Source organism: Ochotona curzoniae, unplaced genomic scaffold (genome assembly GCF_017591425.1).
Source record: "Ochotona curzoniae isolate NIBS_2020 unplaced genomic scaffold, NIBS_Ocur_1.0 scaffold_2453, whole genome shotgun sequence".
Taxonomy (NCBI): domain Eukaryota; kingdom Metazoa; phylum Chordata; class Mammalia; order Lagomorpha; family Ochotonidae; genus Ochotona; species Ochotona curzoniae.
Genome location: NW_024467094.1, coordinates 4,717,897 through 4,736,656, shown reverse-complemented (window position 1 = coordinate 4,736,656; position 18,760 = coordinate 4,717,897). Strand labels below are relative to the sequence as shown.

The 18,760-nt window shown below is 44.9% G+C and overlaps 1 protein-coding gene across 1 annotated transcript in view; it reads left to right on the top strand.

The window, feature by feature from the left end:
• DNAH9 (dynein axonemal heavy chain 9) overlaps positions 1 to 18,760 on the top strand; it is a 283,503-nt gene that overhangs the window by 14,214 nt on the left and 250,529 nt on the right. The window contains exons 5-8 of the mRNA XM_041000388.1: positions 2,816 to 3,027; positions 4,839 to 5,072; positions 13,162 to 13,329; positions 16,410 to 16,526. Of these exons, the coding sequence (XP_040856322.1) occupies positions 2,816 to 3,027; positions 4,839 to 5,072; positions 13,162 to 13,329; positions 16,410 to 16,526 (731 nt within the window). The remainder of the gene's footprint in view (positions 1 to 2,815; positions 3,028 to 4,838; positions 5,073 to 13,161; positions 13,330 to 16,409; positions 16,527 to 18,760) is intronic.

Below are 18,760 nucleotides of genomic sequence, written 5' to 3'. Positions count from 1 at the left end.
TCCTTTTGCCAAGCTGCGTAGGGCTGGTCTACTCAGTGGATGACCTTTAGGCAGGTTGTACAGCAATTCATATTTTCTCTTCAAAATGAGAGTACCTCACAGATAGATGACAAAAGAGGATGCTTCAAAATATTCTTCGAAAAGTTGAATTAAAAAGAAGCTGATTTGCATGCAAAATTTGTTTGAGGTATATATATATATAGTTTTATATACATATGTATGCATAGCTTTTTCATGATATTCATTTTCCATGGACTTATTATTTTTTATTATTATTTGATTTTGATGATCTTTACATTGTTGATTAGGGCATAAAGGGTCAAGAGCTAGAGGAAAGTGGGTAAGACCATTGTTTCCACCTACTCTTTTTCTCTTCCTATATCTGGGGGAAGGGAAAGATAAGGGGAGAAGTCACACCCAGCCTCCCAACCATCCCAGGGTCCCCATTGTGGGGATGCTCTAAGGGTACGGCTCAAGTAGTTATGATCATTCGACAGTTCTGAATTGCTGCCAGTCTTGCCATTCCAAGCACGATGAAGTCTCTTCAAAATCCACTGGTTGACATAATCCATTTTAGAGTCTCAGTTTGCCCAGATTTTAACTGCTAACACATGGCTGGGTGGTTGATCAATTTGTTCTGTCCTCTGTTCTCTGTTGTGGTACCAGGTGTCCTCTGCAGGCTCCAGTGGACTGCCGTATTCTTCATGTACTTCTGCCTATGCTGACCACTACTGCATCTGAGCCACTGAGGGGGCTCAGCTCTGACACATGCACTCCATGGTCAGACCACGGAACCTGCAATTCTCTTCATAGTTGGGATCTGAGTCCAGTGGTTCAGTTGGGGGAATCCCCAAAGAAACTTTATCTGAGATGATCCCAGACCTGATTTTTGTGTGTGTTTGCCAGTACACAGTCTGGCACAGTCTGTCGCCCCAATCAGCTTATGCATATGCTGGTGGCTGCAATTGCTGGGTCAGTTCTGTTTCCAGCCCTGTCTTCTACACAGACCAATGGGTGTTGTAGTCCTGCCTGATCCTGCCCACTAAACACTCAGCCCTCACACAAACCAATGGGAGCTGCAGCCTAGTCAGAGTGACCCATAATAACCCACACCAGGCCCACCCCTACCCTGGTTCCTGTGCTTGCCGGTATGTACAGCACACTGGTTCAGTCTGTGCTACATCCCAATGGGCGTTGAAACCTAGTTCAAACCAGCCAGCCCTACTATCCAGTCCACACACATGGCAGTGGGTGCCACTCTGTCTAACCATGCCTGCCCCAGTCCTGATCCCCATGTTCACCAGTGGGAGTGGCAACCCAAGAGGGAGGTGCCAACTGGTTTTCTACTGGGCCCACTCCTACTCCTGGATCTTGCACTCTCCAGGTAGTTCTGCAGTTTAACTTGAAAGAACCCGTGGCAGCATCCACCATCTGATGCTGCACTAGTAGGAACAGTCAACCAGCCTGGCTTTTCCCTGATCCATCTCACATGAGGCCAACTGGTGTTATAGTCCTGCCTGGTCTGGTCTACCCCCATTCCAACTCACGCTCACCAGTGGGAATGGTGACCCAGCAGGGGAGCCCCATGCCAGCCCTACTATTGGCTTTGCCACCTTCCCCCATGGGTCTCACATGTGCTGGTTGGGTGCTACAGCCCAGTCTGACATGGCCTGCCTCACGTTGGCATTTGCCAGTGGGTACTATAGCCTGGTGAGGGCTGCAGCCATGTAGAAGGCCTGACTCTGCAGGGATTGTAAAAAGTTTTGCAGCACCAAACTTATCTTTAATTCTATGTTCCATGAAGTTTTTGGAGTTCCCTGTTATACCTAGTGGTTAGGAAAACTCCTGGAGTATTGAAATTGTTTACTACATACTGTCTATTCGGGTTTCCGTTAGTATGAGTCATATGCTAGATCTATACTGCAGCATGAAACCATATGCTCTCACAGAATACTGCCTGACTCTCGGCTTGGATAAGAACAAGGCTACAGGAATCAGTTTGTTCCCAGGGCTTCTGCAGTCACTAAATGACTCTGTAGATGTTACTCCACACTGCCTCTGGGTTGTCCATTTACTACTCTCTGCTATCCTGAGACAACACATCCAGCTTTCTTGGCTGTGTTCACAGGTGATAACAGGAGAATTTCCCGGTTTGGGGAACCCAGCAGAACCTTGCTATCACAGTCCATGCTGCTTCTCTGTACCCCCCGTGTCTTCTGCCTTACAAGACCTCACTGAGATTCTCTAATAACAAATACTCTCAGAGACACCAGTGCTTACCAAATTCCTGCTTTGGTCCGGGCACTATGCTAATATGTCCGAAAATGAAGACTGCATTTTGCTACCTTCAACCTTCACAGGGACTCTTTAAGTTAGTCATTGCTGGATGTGTTGCTGGGACTTGGATGCCCAAGGTCGCAGAGTGGCTAACCATCAGGGTCAGCTTTTGAAGACAGATCTTCATGATTCTAAAGCTCATCTTCTGTATTATCTCAGAGATAAAAGTTTCAAAGTCATCAGCAAATATCTTCGTCTACAGAGCAAGTTGTCTACTACACATTGCGCATCAGACGGGAGCTGGAAGGGCCAGGAAGAAGTCCTCAGAACAGATCCTCATGGCAGTGGGCTCTCCGGGCTTCCATACATCCACAGCAGAGCTAGGAGGGTCTCTGGAGGCAGCCTGCTCTGCTTGCTGCTCTCTTGATTGAGGATGAGTTTGTAATCTGAGATTCTCAGATCCTTCTCTCCCTGGGAGCTAGGGGTCCACCAGGTGGGCAGCACTTCTCGAGTGGTGACAGTCTTCAATTCCTTCCAGCTCTGATGGAAGCACAGGACATCCACGTGCACCTGCTGCCTCTCCAGCACCACCTGGAAACCCTGGAGAGCATAGAATTTCCCAAGGTGAAGCCCCGGCTGCCACCTCTGCTTCATGTGGTGTGTCTGATCTGGGCCACCTGCAAGGGCTACCGCTCCCCAGGGAGGCTCACAGTGCTGCTCCAGGAGATTTGCAACCTTCTCATTAAACAGGTGAGTACCTCCTCCCCTCTCCCTGCTCCTGGCATTTCCAGAAACATTGCTTCTCCTGGGGTGGGGGAAATGGGATGGAGGGCTGCTATTGGCACTGAATCCCAGAAAAAGAAAAATTGTGCATTTATTTTTTTCCCAGCAGGAGATTCATGATGATCCAAAGGAGTTCTCACACCTGAATTATTTTACTCTCACAAGTCAATAATTCACTAAGAGGTTATATCTTGGCTGGAGCCAAGGGTAGGGACAGTAAATTTTAAATTCTTGAGTGATTGGTATTCAGTCAGAGGTGAAATCAAAGTTGGAACTTCTGGAGCCTGTGATTAAAATTTGGGCCTAACCACTTGTAAGCTGTGTATACCAGGTCCAGTTGCTTACCTTCTCTGTGCCTCACTCTTCTGCACAATAGTGCCAGTAAGAGGACACATCTTAGGGTCTCTGGGACATTTCCCAGCTCCAGTGAGGTAAAGCATGTGCCTTCACTTGGTAACAACACAGTACCTGTAAGCTATGGGGAAACAATTTATTGGATTGCACACTTCTTTCTCCTCCTTCCTAGGAACTCTTTGAAGCACCAGATAGGGCAGTGTAAGCCTCAGGGAATGGCCATTGAGGAGATTTGAGCAACCTTCCCCTCCAGTTGGCAACCTCATATCTGAGGGGCTGTGACCCTGAGAAGAGGATGAGTAGCTAATATCCATGAAGCCCTTTGCAAGGTTATAGACTGCTAATACACATGTGATCTTGGTCCATTGTTAGATGAACCCTGGGGATGGGCAGGGAAGATCTTACCATTCCTTTGATAATAATGACTAAGGCTCAAGAACACAGATTGGCTTTGCCCAAGGACACCCAAGCCAGGTCCTGAATCCAGATAGTTTGACTTCTAGACCAGCACTAATTCATCATTCTAGGACTCATCAACCAGAAGTTTTCTGGCTTGAAAGGGTTAGGAATCCAATTTAAATTATCATCAACAAAAAGGAAAGAAAAAAAATGGCTCCTCTACCTTGAAAATGAAGTGATTTCACTTCAATGCTTACTGACGATACTGTGACTAGGATCCAGGACCCAGTTCTCTCTGTCTTTCCTGTGGTTTCCATCCATGGATCCAGCTTCCCAGATGTCCAGCCAAAGGTATCTTGGGAAATAATTACATCCCAAAGAATTTTCTTTCTCTTAAGAGTTATTTATTCATTTGATAATTAGTTAGAGAAAGAAAGAACAGAAGGATATCTTCTAACCACTGGTTTACTCCCAAAATGACTGCAACAACTAGGGCTAGGTCAGGTCAAAACCAAGATTCCGAAACTCTCTGTGGGTTTTCCATATAGGAGGAAATGTGGAGGCATGGGCCATCTTCTGCTACTTTCCCAGATACATTAGCAGGGAGCTGGATTGGAAATGGAATGACCAGGGCTCAAAGCAGTACTCCGGTGGCACTGACAGAGGCTTAATCAATTGCACCACAATGCCAGCATCAGATTCAAAGAATTCTTGCACTCAAATTATTTTTCTGTGGAAAGCCAGTAAGTCACAAAAGAACACCTGTGCCAGCTCCAGCTGGCCAAACAGAAGTCCCATTATGACTTCTTACTCATCCCTGTTGCTGAAGTTCAAAAGGAGTATCCAGCTTGAACCCAGGCCACAGTCAGCCTGTGTAATGGAAGGTTGAGTTCAGAGTTTCCTGTATCGTGCACGTGAACAATATCTCTGGGACCATGTCTCTCTGCAGAGTCGGTGTAGGCAACATTATGAGATGTCCAACACTTGAGACCCAGTTTGGTGACACTCATCTCTGTGCATTCCAGGCCTCTGCATACCTGAGCCCAGAAGACCTCCTGAAAAGTGAAGTAGAAGAAAGTCAGAGAAAACTAGAAGTCGTTTCAGACACCTTGACTTTTTTTAAGCAGGTGTTTCAGAACAGAAGAGAGAATCTCCCTACTTATTTCAAAGAAAGCCAACAAGTCAAGGATTGGGATTTCCAGTCTTCCTTGGTCTTTGCACACCTGGACAGCTTCCTGGGACGGATGCACATGGTGGCGGTGAGTTTGCTGGCCCCCTGCCTGGCACAGGAGCAAGCCATATGGAGATTCACAATGTGGGAAAGGAAAATGAACAATGCAGTCTGGTGGCCAGAACTCATAGGAAGGGGTCCATCATTAGTTACTAGGAAATCACCAGTAACATAATGGTGGTTCTGTTAGTTCAGTGACATAAGCCAATCCCCAAAGGACAAATATCACCTGTTCTCTCTGTTAGAAGCCTTCATGCCAAATACAAAACAAATAGATATATAGCTGAACAAGTTTATACATGTGTTCTCATAGATGAACTGTAGAATGGAGACTAGCATACTAGGAAGTGAAGATTTGTTGTAGTAGGCAGCTCTACTCTTTAATAGAGGAATTCCCAGTGGAACAGTTAAATACACCTTGACAATATGATGCTAGATTTTCTGTTTCTGTGCCTACAATTCCATGATGTATTTAGATAGCATAATATTAAAGTTGCAATTATTATGAAAGGACTACACTACTGTAATAATATGGAGGGAAATGGTAAGAGGGGACAAAGGGAAGGGGTAAAGCATAGAGCAAGGGGCCATCCCTACATGCAAAAATGCATCATAGAAAATAACACAAATAATTTTTTTAAAGGAGTTTAGGAAATTGTGATCATAAACACATTTAGGAAGTGAGACCAGGGACTCAGCAAATAATTCATCCAACTTTCAAGTCTGCGCCATCTTTCAAGCCAACCATGAGTAAGAAGTCTGGTGTTGTTTCCAAACAACACCCAAAACTGGTTGGAAACATTGTTGTAGAACCACCCCCCCAAAACCGGTTCACTCACCCACAGTACAAAGTGCCAATCACCAACATCGGGTTGGTAAAGAATATATATATTGCAAGCAGAGCAAGGAGCTGGGCAGCTAATGCTTAATTCTAGGACTCCCGGAGGAGTTAGCAGGGAAGGTTCTTATAGGCAGTTATGGCTGAGAGGTGTGTACGTGCAAGGTTCTTAATTGTCAGCAATGCTATGATCCTTAGGGAATTTGTGATGACCTGGTTGCGGGAGTTACTAGATTGCAGTTACATGGTTTCCTTCTAGACAATACTGGCCATTAAGGTTCTTATCTTTGGGGAAGCAAATAACTGCTAGAGTCCAGGAATTTGAAACCTGCAAGGCCAGCTGGATCACTCCCTTAAGTCCGTGAATTCCTTTTGATAAAAGGCAGACAAGGCAGACCTTGTCTAAGAGAGACAGTCTATGACACCAGGGGCTAGCAGAATGGCCATGGATCTGGGCTATGCATTTATGTTATAGGGGTTCAGTTTCAGTGTGACAGTGGAAGTGAGCAGAGCTGGATGTGGCTGCCCATATGCAGATCTGCCTAATTTGAATTTTTCCCAAGTGTCCCCACTTTGTAGGTGGATCCCAAAACAAAAGAAGCACTGATTCTGCTCAAAGTTATTTCTTCTTTTCCATTATTTAAAATTAATGTGAACTTTAACTGCCTGGGTAAGGAGACATGAGACCTTTTCATTTGATTGTCTCAGTTCCCAGAATTTAGCATGGTTAATGGATGTTTTAACATTTTAACCCCATATATTTGCTGATAAGACTTTGTGGGGAAGGTGATAGACATAATAAAATAAAATATATCCTGGAGCCAGCATTGTGGTCCAGCAAGTTTACTGCTGTTTGCAATACCATGGTGTCATATGAGCACTGGTGAATGAGATCTAATTTTGGTGCAGCTCCCTGCTAATGTGCCTGGGAAAGTAACAGAAGATGACCTTCTGAGAGCTTGGGTCCCTACCACCCATGTGGGAGACCTGGATGGAATTCCATGCTCCTGGCTTCACCCTGCTCCAGATGAATATTCTATGCATAATTTCCAAAATAAATATATCTCTTCTTTCCATCTCCCATGAACTTTCTGAAGGACCATTGTATTAAATGTCATAATTAAGTAAAATTGATCTGTTGTTGAAAGCAAGAAAGAGGGGTACCTTAACCCCACGGGGCTCTGTGAAATAAGTAGGAAGCCCAAGAGGAAATCAGTTTTTAACAGAAGGAAGAATTTGCCATATATGCATGTGTGTATGTGTATGAGAGAGAGAGAGAGAGATGGAAGCCAGGTCTCAGGAAAGGCGCACCTTCGATACTTCATCAGGACCATGGGGAGTATGAATGATCCATATCCAGCTTTATCATAAATGCTTCCCTTTTCAGCATGGCTCAAGGCACAGCTTCTCCTCCTAATCTCAAACCCATACTTCTCTTCCACATTAACTCCATTGCCCTTGTTCACCCGGAGGTGTGAATGTCCCAACCTGTTCTTGGCCTGGGCTGGAATAATTGCCTTTCCCACCTGGCAGCTGTGACATTTTCAGGATGCCTAATCCACTGATGGCTCTCTGATGCCACCAGAGCACAACTCAAACAGCACGGCTTGGACTGAGTCCTCCAACCCCATGCTAATGATGTGACTTTGCCTATAGAGAGCTATTCTAACATTAGGGCACCTAGTCTACTGGACATAGTTAAGAAACACCAGAGCATAAATGGCCATCACCTCCCTTGGAGTCAGTACCGTCACAATAATCCTTTCCCAGGCTGCCTTCTCTTTCTGAATCGAGGCTACTGCTGCATAACAAATGAGTTGCCCCAGTTTAATTAGAGGATGAGGATGATGCCACTAGGTTCCCTATTTTTTTTGTGGCTTCCCCTCTTGTGAGCAGTGGTTTAACATCCTGGCTCCTGCGCACAGCTTCCCCACCACCTCTTCTCTTTTGTTGTCTGTCTCCCAAACATTTGCTCAGACTCACTGCCCTCTTGCCCTCTGCTGTTTTCGTCCTGCGCTATCTCCCCCTGCTCAGCTCAGTGCTGCAGGATGGGGAACAGACAAGAGATTGTCTTCTGGCATATTTCACATAACCTTTTCCTTCCCATTCTGTGTATGTCTGTGATCAATGCCTGTTTGAAATGGGATTAATCTGCTCCTTCCCAGCAAGAATGTGTGTGAGCTTAGTCTTCTGCATCATCTGTTCAGAGACAGTGTGTGACCATTGAGACGACAGTGAGAGGCACGCATGCAGGTGGCTGCCTGCCAGCTCCGAGGGTTTTATTGTGAAGGGATGGTTTGTAACCTCCAGGGTTCTCCCAACTTTCTGACCTTAGTAGTTCATTGTTGTTGGTGTTAACCTTTTGCGGTTTGGCCAAAGATCGTTCAAGTGACCAGATCCATTCTTCCCTTCTGGGTGTTTAGCCAGGTGACGGAGAATGGGTGCAGGCACTGCTGCTTGGGAGATGTGCGTGACTGTTGACTTTACAGCAGGGCTGTAGTACCTGGAGTGATATCACCATTCACCTCTTCCTCAAAGTAACCGTGGTGCAGCTCATGTCTTAGACAGAGAACCCCCTTGGCGAGAGGGGAGAAAACCAAGGAGCTAGCATGTTTTAAGAACCTATGTCATGCCATGACTTGTGTTGTAAGAACTGCTTATCAATACCTTACTTAAACCAAAAAGCACAACTGGAACTGACCTGGCTCAGAGAGGTGACTGAAGCCAGTATCTGGGGTGGGAGGTCCCAAGAATCGTCTCTTCACAAACTTTTCTATCTGCCGCGGAGCTGTAAAAGTCTATTTCCCTCCTTCTTTCTCTCCTTCCTTTCATTTTTCTTACTTCCCTTTCTTTCTTTTGCCTCCCCTTTCTTGCTCTTTCTTTCATTTTAAGGACTCCGAATCAGCTTTATGGGTTCATTCTCCCTGGTGTGTTCTATTCTGCCACCTATATGCCATAGGATTTCTGAGTCTCTTCACCTAAATAATATGTTATATAAAAGTGTGTGGGATGATGCTTCCTTTCCATGAAAAGTTCTTATTTCACCTGAGGACTTACTAAGGAAATCCCCAAAAATACCAAAGAAAAACTGAGTCATTCAGTTGCCTCTGGATCTCTTGTGTTGTGCTGCTCCCCTCCCCCATCAGTGTGTGCACACCTACACACACACACACACACACACACACACACACACACACACACACACACATTCATTTTTGTGTGACAGTGTTGTAGATTCTGCAGATCCCCTGTTGATGTTTCTGCCTGCAGCCTCTCGCCTGCAAACAATGCAGGAAGCATCTTGGAGAGAAACCTCATCTCTTTCATTACAAAATTGCTGTAAAGATGTGATTCACTTGGAGACAAAATGATGTCCTGCTGAGGCCGTGTGCGAAGTGATTAGTGGCAATATAGGTAAACCAGCTGACCTAAGACACACGGAGCTCCCTTCAGCTCCTTCCCCTGGCTCCAGCCCATCACCAGCCTCCTTTCATTCTGATCCTAATTGGGCCAGCTCCCCTCTTAGCCCGGCTCCAGCTCATGTTCGTGTAGGAGACCATTAGCTGCAGAAGGTCCGTGACAGTCGAAAGGTAAAGAAAACAGTCTTTTCTCCCAATGACCTTTTGAGATTTTCATCTATGAGTGTCTGCTTTGTGCTCACCCTTAATGAATTCTGAAGACATTTCTTTTAAGACGGAAGGCATAACCTGTCCTTGGAGAAAGGCATTGCTCCTGGTGGAGCTTGTCATTGTCCCTGATTCAATCTTCACTTCACAGACTAGAGTGAGACCGAATCACATCCTCACACTCCCACACCTGCCACCACCATTTAAATGTCACAGAGCTGTTTGTAACAATGGGACCCCAAACAGGCAGTCAGCTGCCAGGGACTTCAGTATGATTTGCAATCCCTGTCACCAAAGAAGTCTCTTTCAGGAGCTGAAATGTATGGAACATACACCAACTTCAAGATGGCCTTAGTTAAAGTAGCTACCATTTTCTGAAGTCCTGCCAGGGCTCTTTGCACATGACTTGATCAGCCCATAGCAAACTATCCAACTCCGGGATTGTTTTCTCTCATCCAGCTTTCCTTGTTTCACCAGCTGCTCTTTGGAAATCATGGTTAGGCCCTTTGTTGTCCACTTGTGAATGTTATTGCTAAGTCAGCACACAAGCGTGTGTTCACTCCACAAATGTCTGTTCAGCGGCAGGAGCTCTCCCAGACACTGCTAATGCCAGGCTTCCTTTTGGGGGCACTTGAGCCCTGTTGGAACAGGAAGTAAGCAAATGAGGCAATACGAGATCATATACTCCTCGTATGCTTTCGTTAAGTGCCTCAGTGAACATTGTGCTCATCTCTTTTAAAAGCTTTATTGTATTTATTTTGAAGACAGGGTGGGGGGGAGACACAGAAAGGGGGAGCTATCTTCCATGCACCGGCTCACTTCCCAAATGGCCACAATGACCAGGCCAAAGCCAGGAGCTTGGAGCTCTATTCATGCTTCCCACACGGGTGACAAAGGCCCAATTACTTGGCTCCTCATCTGCTGCCATCCCAGATGTGTTGGCTGAGATATGGGTTAGAAGCAGAGCAGCCAGAAGTCAAACCAGCACTCTGCTATGGGATGCCAACAACATGCCTCCTCAAATAATTTGCTATAACATGATAGGGTCATAAAAGCCTCAAAGAAAGCTAAAACAAAGGGGGAAGAAGACATCAAGGTTAAGACCGGGAGAGGACGTCCTTGAGGGAGGAGGATAGGGAAAGGCCCCAGACTTCAACTGAATTCCAAGTAGGTGTGTGGTTCGCCAAATGGTTACGAAGTTTGAGCAAACAGGCACATACTCATTGTTCTCACCAGCAGACTCTCCTTCCCCAGATAGAATAAGCACATTTTTCTCTACTTCTTGTGATTTACCTGTTAGATTGCAGATGACACACCTTCCAAGTGATCACCCAAGAGCATGCTTGCAGTATTCCGGAGAAATAAGGTAGTGAAATGGAATTAGCATCTCGCTTCCCGATATAATCACACGTATCCAGATGCATCTATATTTTAAAATGCTTAGAGCCTGTTTCTTACAAATTGAAATTGACATCCTCGGAATTGTGAGGCATGAGCGCTGAGGTTCCATTCCGTAGCACAAATACGTTTTCCTATAAAACCAGTCACAACTAAGCACCTTGTGCGAGACTTGCATTATGACAGCAGGCAATTCCATCTCTATAAAATTCATTTCCTTTCTCTTTCCAGTATCCCAGGCTGGAGGGTCTTGTGAAGTGTTGGCTGCTTGGTATCCCACTGTTTCTTTCTTCAGCCACTGTGCTTCATCTTCTCTCCCTCCCCTGTTTAGCCACTCGCTGCTGGCTACTCCCTCAAGGCTGAGAGATTGTTCGTTGGCTACCCAAGCCTGTATGGGTACTCCCCTGGCAAAGCTGAGGCAGACAGTCATTGCCCTCAACTTCTCAATGCCTCTGCCATGACTGCTGGACTCAGTGTCCCAGAAAGAGAAAGAAATGCTGACCGTGGCCATTGGCAGTGAGAATTTCCTGGCGCAGTATTAGGAACAGCTGGATTTTGGCACAGCACTGTCATCATGCACCCTGTTCTTGTCCTTCAGACCCCCAGGGTGGAAGAACCCCTTCCAAAGGTCCACAAGGGTAACCTTGACCTTCGTCTTTCCTGTTGAAGGTCATGTAATAGATCAGAGTTTACAACAGGGCACATACCTTGGTTTGGAGGTTTTGTGAATTTAGACAGAGACAGGCAGTCACAAAGGATACACTCAGGAGTATGTTAAGACATGCTCATGTGTCTCCTCTGTAATCAGACTTGAGCTAGCTTCCATGGACTAGGAGTTGGGGGCACCACCTCAAGACTGTGGGATGTGCTGTCCATCCGTCGTTAATCCTGAGCATAGCTAGGGCACTGACGAACCAACAACAGTGATGGTCATATGTGCATGCCATGTGTTTACTGCTCAAGTTAATACTAAATCTTAGATGTGTGACTCTTTTCTTAAAGATTTATTTTATTTTTATTGGAAAGCCAGATATATAGAAAAGAGGAGAGACAGAAAGATCTTGCATCCAATGATTCACTCCCCAAGCAGCTGCAACAACCAGAGCTGAGTCAGTCTGAAACCAGGAGCCCAGGAGCCTCTTCCAGGTCTCCCACATGAGCATGGGGTACCAAGGCTTTGGGCCATCCTTGACTGCTTTCCCAGGCCACCAGCAGGGAGCCGAATGGAAAGTAAGGCTGCCAGGATTAGAACCAGCACTTATATGGGATCCTGGGGCGGTCAAGGTGAGGACTTTAGCTGCTGGGCTACCACACAGGGCCCATAGGTTTCTGACTTTCTATCCCCTACTACTACACAATGGAATATTGTTATTATCCAAGCACAGACACATCCAGGGACAACCCCAAGCACTACACTGGCACCAGGGTATTCCAGACTCGGTGCACTTGGCAAAGGCGTGCTGCAGGAGATTCCACCCACACACACACACACTGGTAAAAATTGCTAAGAAGCCTAGTGTCACCCTCCAGGTTGAGTCTCAGGAGTATTTGAAGGGTCTGCTTTCCTACCCATGTCCCCTAAGAAAGCTATTTATTTAAAAGCAAAGTTATAAGCACACATGCAGGCAGGGGAAGAGAGAGAGAGAGAGAGAGAGAGAGAGAAGATCAATACATTAGTCAGTCCTCAAATGTTGCAATATCTAAGACTGGGCCAAGGCAGAAACCAATAGCCTGGAATTCCTGCTAGTCTCTCACTTGGGTGGCAGGAATTCTAGGCATTTGGGCCATTTGTGACTGCTTTCAGATGCCTTAGCAAGGCCTTAGATCACAAGTAAAATAACTAGGACTTAAACTAGCATTAAAAAAAAAAAACTGTTGTTTTAAAACTAAACAACTCAGCCTGTTTTAAAACTGATTCTTTAAATATCACTTGGATAGGCACTGATTGTGTATATAATCTTATTATTGTATTTCACTATTTACTAAGACAGAGAGAGGTTGAGGCATGCGTTTTACTTCTTTATTGCAATTAGTGTGAATTTTGTTTGCCTGTACTTTTCCCTCACTTTGCTGTTGAGTTTCACCAAGGGTTATTTATACCAACTCCATCTAATAATAAGGTTACAAAGCTAATCAGGCTTCACATTTTCCTAAGCAACCGCCACCCCCATATGATTTCCTGCTCCACTCAGCCACTGTTGTTATGATGATAATTATTATCATTTTAACTCTTTTTTTGCAAATTCTGTTTGTAGGATCTTCTGAAGACAGCCTTGGATTTCCACAAACTGGGAAAGCTTGAGTTCAGTGGCATCCGAGGGAATGCCCTGAGTCAGCTAGTGCAACAGATGTATGAGGAATTTCAGGAGATGTACAAGGTCTTCTCAGAGTCCTGCTATGACTGCTTGGATCCCCAAAACATGGTAAATCACAGCAGGGCCGAATCACCAGCTTTGTCTCTATGTAAGCCTTGGCCTGGAATTTTCCTTGTGCATTTCCAGTTGCTCTATGGTGTCCATGGCTTTGTCGCTTTTGATTTCTATCAAGAGTGTCCTTCTGTGTGTCAGAAGGTTCTAGGAGTGCCTCTCCCAAATTGTTATCTGCCCAGTACTAATGATGGATGGGCATGCAGGGTTTCCATCATGGTGAGATGGGTGTGGGAGGATGGAGGAGGTTGTAACCAGCCTAGAGCTTCCAAAGGTTTAAGCTAAGTATCATAAACCAGATATGACATGATAAACACTGCTTGATCTTGTTTAAATGGGAAGTCTAACACAGTCCAACTCAGAGCAGCAGATGGCAGATGTCCAGGATCTCGGGGGTGATGAAAATGAGAGGCATTGGCCACAGGAACTAAGTTCAGTTACACAAGGCAGAAAATTTGAGAGATCTGAGGTATAATTTGATGACAACAGTAAACAATACTGGACTTTAAACTGAAATTTACTAAGAATGTGTTTATTATTTATTATTCTATTTTATTTGAAAGGCAGAATCATAGAAAGAGGCAGAGACAGGGAGAGGGAGATCTTTGCAATCTGCCCGTTCATTTCATAAATGACCACAACAGCTGGAGGTAGGCCAAGCTGAAACCAGGAGCCAGAATCTCATCTGGGTTAAGGGTGTGAGTTCGTTTGCCATCATAAGCTGCTTTCCCAGGTGCATTGGTCTGGCGTTGGCTTAGAGGAAGAGCAGCCAGGACTCAAACTCAAGCTCAGCGCAGGCAGTAGAATCACAGTGCTGGTCCCTACAGTATAGATGGAAAGGGTTCTCATTACAAAAAAGGAAAAAAAAAAAAAAGAAAATGAAAGAAGAAAAAATGTAACTTTATGGAAGGCTATGGGATATGCTTATCAGCTCAGTTGTGGTGGTCCTTTCACAGTGTATACATTTATCAGAACATCAAATGTACACCTTCAACATGCAATTGTTTGTCAATTAAAACTCATTATAACTGTAAACAAAAAGCTTTAAGCTGCCATTTGGGACTGCCAAGTGAAGGCCAGGCATACCTGGGTAGAAGTTTATCAGCTTGACTTGTGGGGGTGAAGCTCTGGTCTATGCCATATGGAGGAAAGGCCAGAACTGTGTGTTCCCAGAATGGGATGAAGAATTCCCACCTCACTTGCAACCCCTTGAAAGCCATGACTTGGAAGTACAAACCCACAGGAATAAAAATAGAAAACAAAATAAAACATCAGTATGAAAAACATGTCAAGGACTTCCCTGAAAATAGAAAGGCAGATTCACTGGAGAAGACGTTTTAAGAAAATGAGAGAGAAAAAGAAGAAAGCAGAATGGGGCCAGGATTGTGGTGAAACGACCTAGGCTGCCACCGGTGACAGCTGCATTCCATGCTGGAAAACCAGTTTGAGCCCCGGCTGATTCATTTTCCATCCAGCTCGCAGCTCACTGCCAATGCAACTGGGAAAGCAGCAGATGATGACTCAAGTCCTTGAACACCTGTCACCCAAGTAGGAGACCAGAATGGAGTTCTAAGGCTCCTGGCTTCAGCCTAGACCAGCCCTGGCCAAGGCATCCATTTGGGGGAGTGATCCAGTGGATGGATTGTGAAATTTTTTCTTTCTTGCTCTCACTCGCTCTCCCCTGCTCTCTCTCTTCTGATAAATGAGTACATTAAAAAAAAGAAGAAGAAATTGTAGCAGGAATCTGCTCTGAGGACCTTCTGACATAATGGGAGGTCTTAAATGGCTAGACCCAAAGTGATAGCATGTTCTTAAAAGTCCATTAACAAAGAAAGTAGAAAACTAGAGCCTGTGCCATAGCATAACAGGCTAAGCCTCCACCTGTAGCACCAACATCCCATGCAGGTGCCAGTTCATATCCCGGCTGCTCCACTTCTGAACCAGCTCCCTGGTTATGGCCTGGGAAAGCAATGGAGTAAGTCCTTCCTGAATCCATGTGGAAGACCCAAAGATGTTTCTGGTTCCTTGATTCAGATAGCCCTAGTTCCTATCACTGCAGCCATTTGGGAAATGAACCAGCAGATGGAAGGTCTCTGTCTCTCCTGTATGTAATTCTTTCAAATGAAAATAAATGTCTTTATTTAAATAGAAAAATAAGGAGCGGTGGCTTTTTTTTAAAAAGCAAGATATATACTATGTATTTACTATAACATTACAAGATAAAACAGAACAAATCCCTAAGCATAAGAAATGCCATCCTTTCCCAAGTGGCTGGATTTGGGAAATAGAACGATTTCATAAAAAACACATTATTATTGTAGAGCAACAACAAGAAGTAATAATGATTCCACAAATTAAAGATTAGAGTTAACAAAATTCCCTGAAAATCACTTCACTCTACAGAAGAGGAACAGGGATGCCAGACCAAATAACAATGATCATGGCATTCTGATACTAAAGGAAGTCATTGTTTATCTGAAATTCTAACGTAACAGGGTGCCGCTGTGCTCTTATTGCCAACATTGAACAACCATAAAAAACTTGGCTAGTGGCTATCTAAACCCATTCAGGTGTACTGAAGATAAAGTTTGCATTATAATGTTTTAACTAACTTATGTTCTACCTGAGAGCTGGTTTCATTTTGTTACAATGGGGAAAAAAATGGGATTTTGATTTAGGGGAGAAGGAAAATTAGGTGGCCACTTTGGGAAAGCCCCATTTCTGGGCTGTTGCTAACAAGGTGTGGTTCAGGTCAGTTTTTAAGGTAGCATGAGCTGGCACTGGTGGGTGAGAGAGCAGTGATTTTAGGAGGTGGAAAAGCAGGCCACAGAAAAGGGGTTGAGATGACACCAGGCTTACATTTGGTTCAATGGCCATGATGCAAATAAAATCGCTGCAATAACAGGGTAACTCTCTAGGCAGATAAAAGAGTTAGTCATGGCACGGTGGATTTCAGAAAACTCAGGCAAAGTTGTTGTACATCCGAGGCAAATACAAGGGCTCTTTAGTGACTAGCACAGTGGGACTGACGTGAAGAAAGTCGTGTTTTACTTATGCACCTGTTGGCATCTTTTCAGGAATTTGAAACTGACATCTCCAAATTTAAGCAGAGAGTGGAAGACCTTGACCGAAGACTGGGGACTATCTTCATTCAAGCTTTTGATGATGCACCTGGATTGGAGCATGCTTTTAAGGTTTGTGCAGGCAGGACAAGGGCCACCTCTGAACTTAGACCCACCAAAGCCCCACAGGGGTACTTGCCCAACTGTCCTTTCCCTGCAAATTTTATCCTCTGTCAAGGAGAAAAGGATGTGAATGTCCTAAAGCAATGGCCAAATTATTTTCTCAGGATGATTACTTGGGCTTTTCTGAAAAAGTAAACATTGTAGGGCATGGTAAGCGAGCAGCTAAAGTCCTCACCTTGAACTTGCCGGGATCCCATATGGGTGCCGGTTCTAATCCTGGCTGCCCCACTTCCCATCCAGCTCCCTGCTTGTGGCTTGGAAAAGCAGTTGAAGATGGAGCAAAGCCTTGAGACCCTGCACCCACATGGGAAATCCAGCAGAGGCTCTGGTCTCCTGGCTTCAGATTGGCTCAGCTCCAACCATTGTGGCCACTTGGGGAGTGAATCAACGGATGGATGATCTTTCTGTCTCTCCTCCTCTCTGTATATCTGACTTTCCAATAAAAAAAATTTTAAAAAATAAAAAAGTGAACATTGTAAAAGTACCTATTATTTTATTTTTTGTTACTTGTTTAAGAGGCGGAGAAAGAGACAAAAAGAGCTCCCAACCACTGATTGATTCTCTAAATGACTGCAAAAGTCAAGGTTGGACTGAGCCAAACACGGGAGCCCAGAACTCCATCCAGATTGCCTGTGTGGGTGACAAGGGATTGAGATGACACTCATCAAAGAATCAGATGATTTTGTAATGTTCTATTAACAAAGGCAACAGAAGCTTAAAACCTTTTTCTCCTTCAGACAAAGCAGAGGCCTCCAATGCATATAAATTCAGCAAATAAGAGCTTGGTTTTTTGGTTGTTTTTTTTTTTTTTTTTGTATTTTCAGAATTTGGAAAATATGGGACTTTCAGAGAGGCAGAGAGGTCACCTGAATCCATACCAGTGCATCGTCTTCCCAACCACTTAATTAGATGGACTTGAGGAGACATGGCCAGTCAGGGTACACCCAGGTCAAAGCCTTGAATCCGACAGTACAGGCTGGCCAGAGTAGCCACTCAGCCCGAACCCTGCACTTTCCTAGGAGCAGGTGTGAGCCATGAACTCAGTAGAAAGTGCTGTTCTCCTGTACTTCCATTTGAGAAAGAGCCACTTTCTCCCACCTCCAAAGATCCTTTTTGGGAAGGAAAGGATGGTCCTGGATCCCTCCTTGGGCGGCTTTTAACGCTGTTAATAAGTCGTGAGAGAATGTTGGAGCCCAGCTCTCCCACCTGACCGCTATCTGAGGTGGGATCCCATGCAACAAGGAGACTCATAGCTTCCCAAAACCATCGCATATTCGAGCCTGGGCCCACCAGCTCCTGGGGCTTGTCCTCTTCCCCACTTTCTCCACGCTTTGAAATTCACTGAAACAAAAAAAGTGACGTGAAGAGTGCAATGCAAAATAAGGGCTAACCTAAAAAACGTGAAGTCTTAAATAGAAGCCATTCATCTTCTAGTTCTAGAACATGCGGCTGTAACTTTACAGCGTGCCTGTCATACTCATTAACCTAAAGCACGGGCAGGCTAACCTGTTTTCCTCAGCTGGACAGAGAATAAATATTCGAGGCTATGGACACATTGTCTGGTCTCAGTCACATATTCTTTTAAAACTCTGTGCTTACAATGTAAAAAGAAAAATTTGCATCATGACCACAGGACAGATTGGCACGTTTGGCCCACCCACAGGCTGTCCTTTGTCAGTGCCTGATCTGAGGCGCAAGATGGAGATGAGCGGTTACAGTGAAAGGCAAGTTGAGAAGCCATGTGCCGGTGTATACTAAATATAACTGAAGTCCTTCATGACCTAGTCTCAGGGCAGCATCGTAATCAAAAAACACAACAGTCCAGGAGCTAGCAGTAATTAAAAGCATTTCACATCTTGATTCTGCTGCTCCGGGAACCATCAGGAGGTTGGGGTAGTTGTCATGCACAGGGAACCGTCTGCAGAGCATCCCGCTCGCTGCTGATCACAGGGAGACTGCTCCCTCAAGCACGATTGTCTTGCCCTCCTTCTTCGGTTTCAGCTCTCTGAATTCTCCTCCACAGCGTCTGCTTTTATTTTGGTTTTTTGGGGTTTTTTTTTTTTCATTTTTCGTTTTCATCATCACCTTCCTCATGTTTCGGGTCTTCATTATGTAGATCGATTCAATCGTTCTGGCGTCTATAGGTTTTCTTTGTTTTACAATTTATCCACACTTAAACCAAA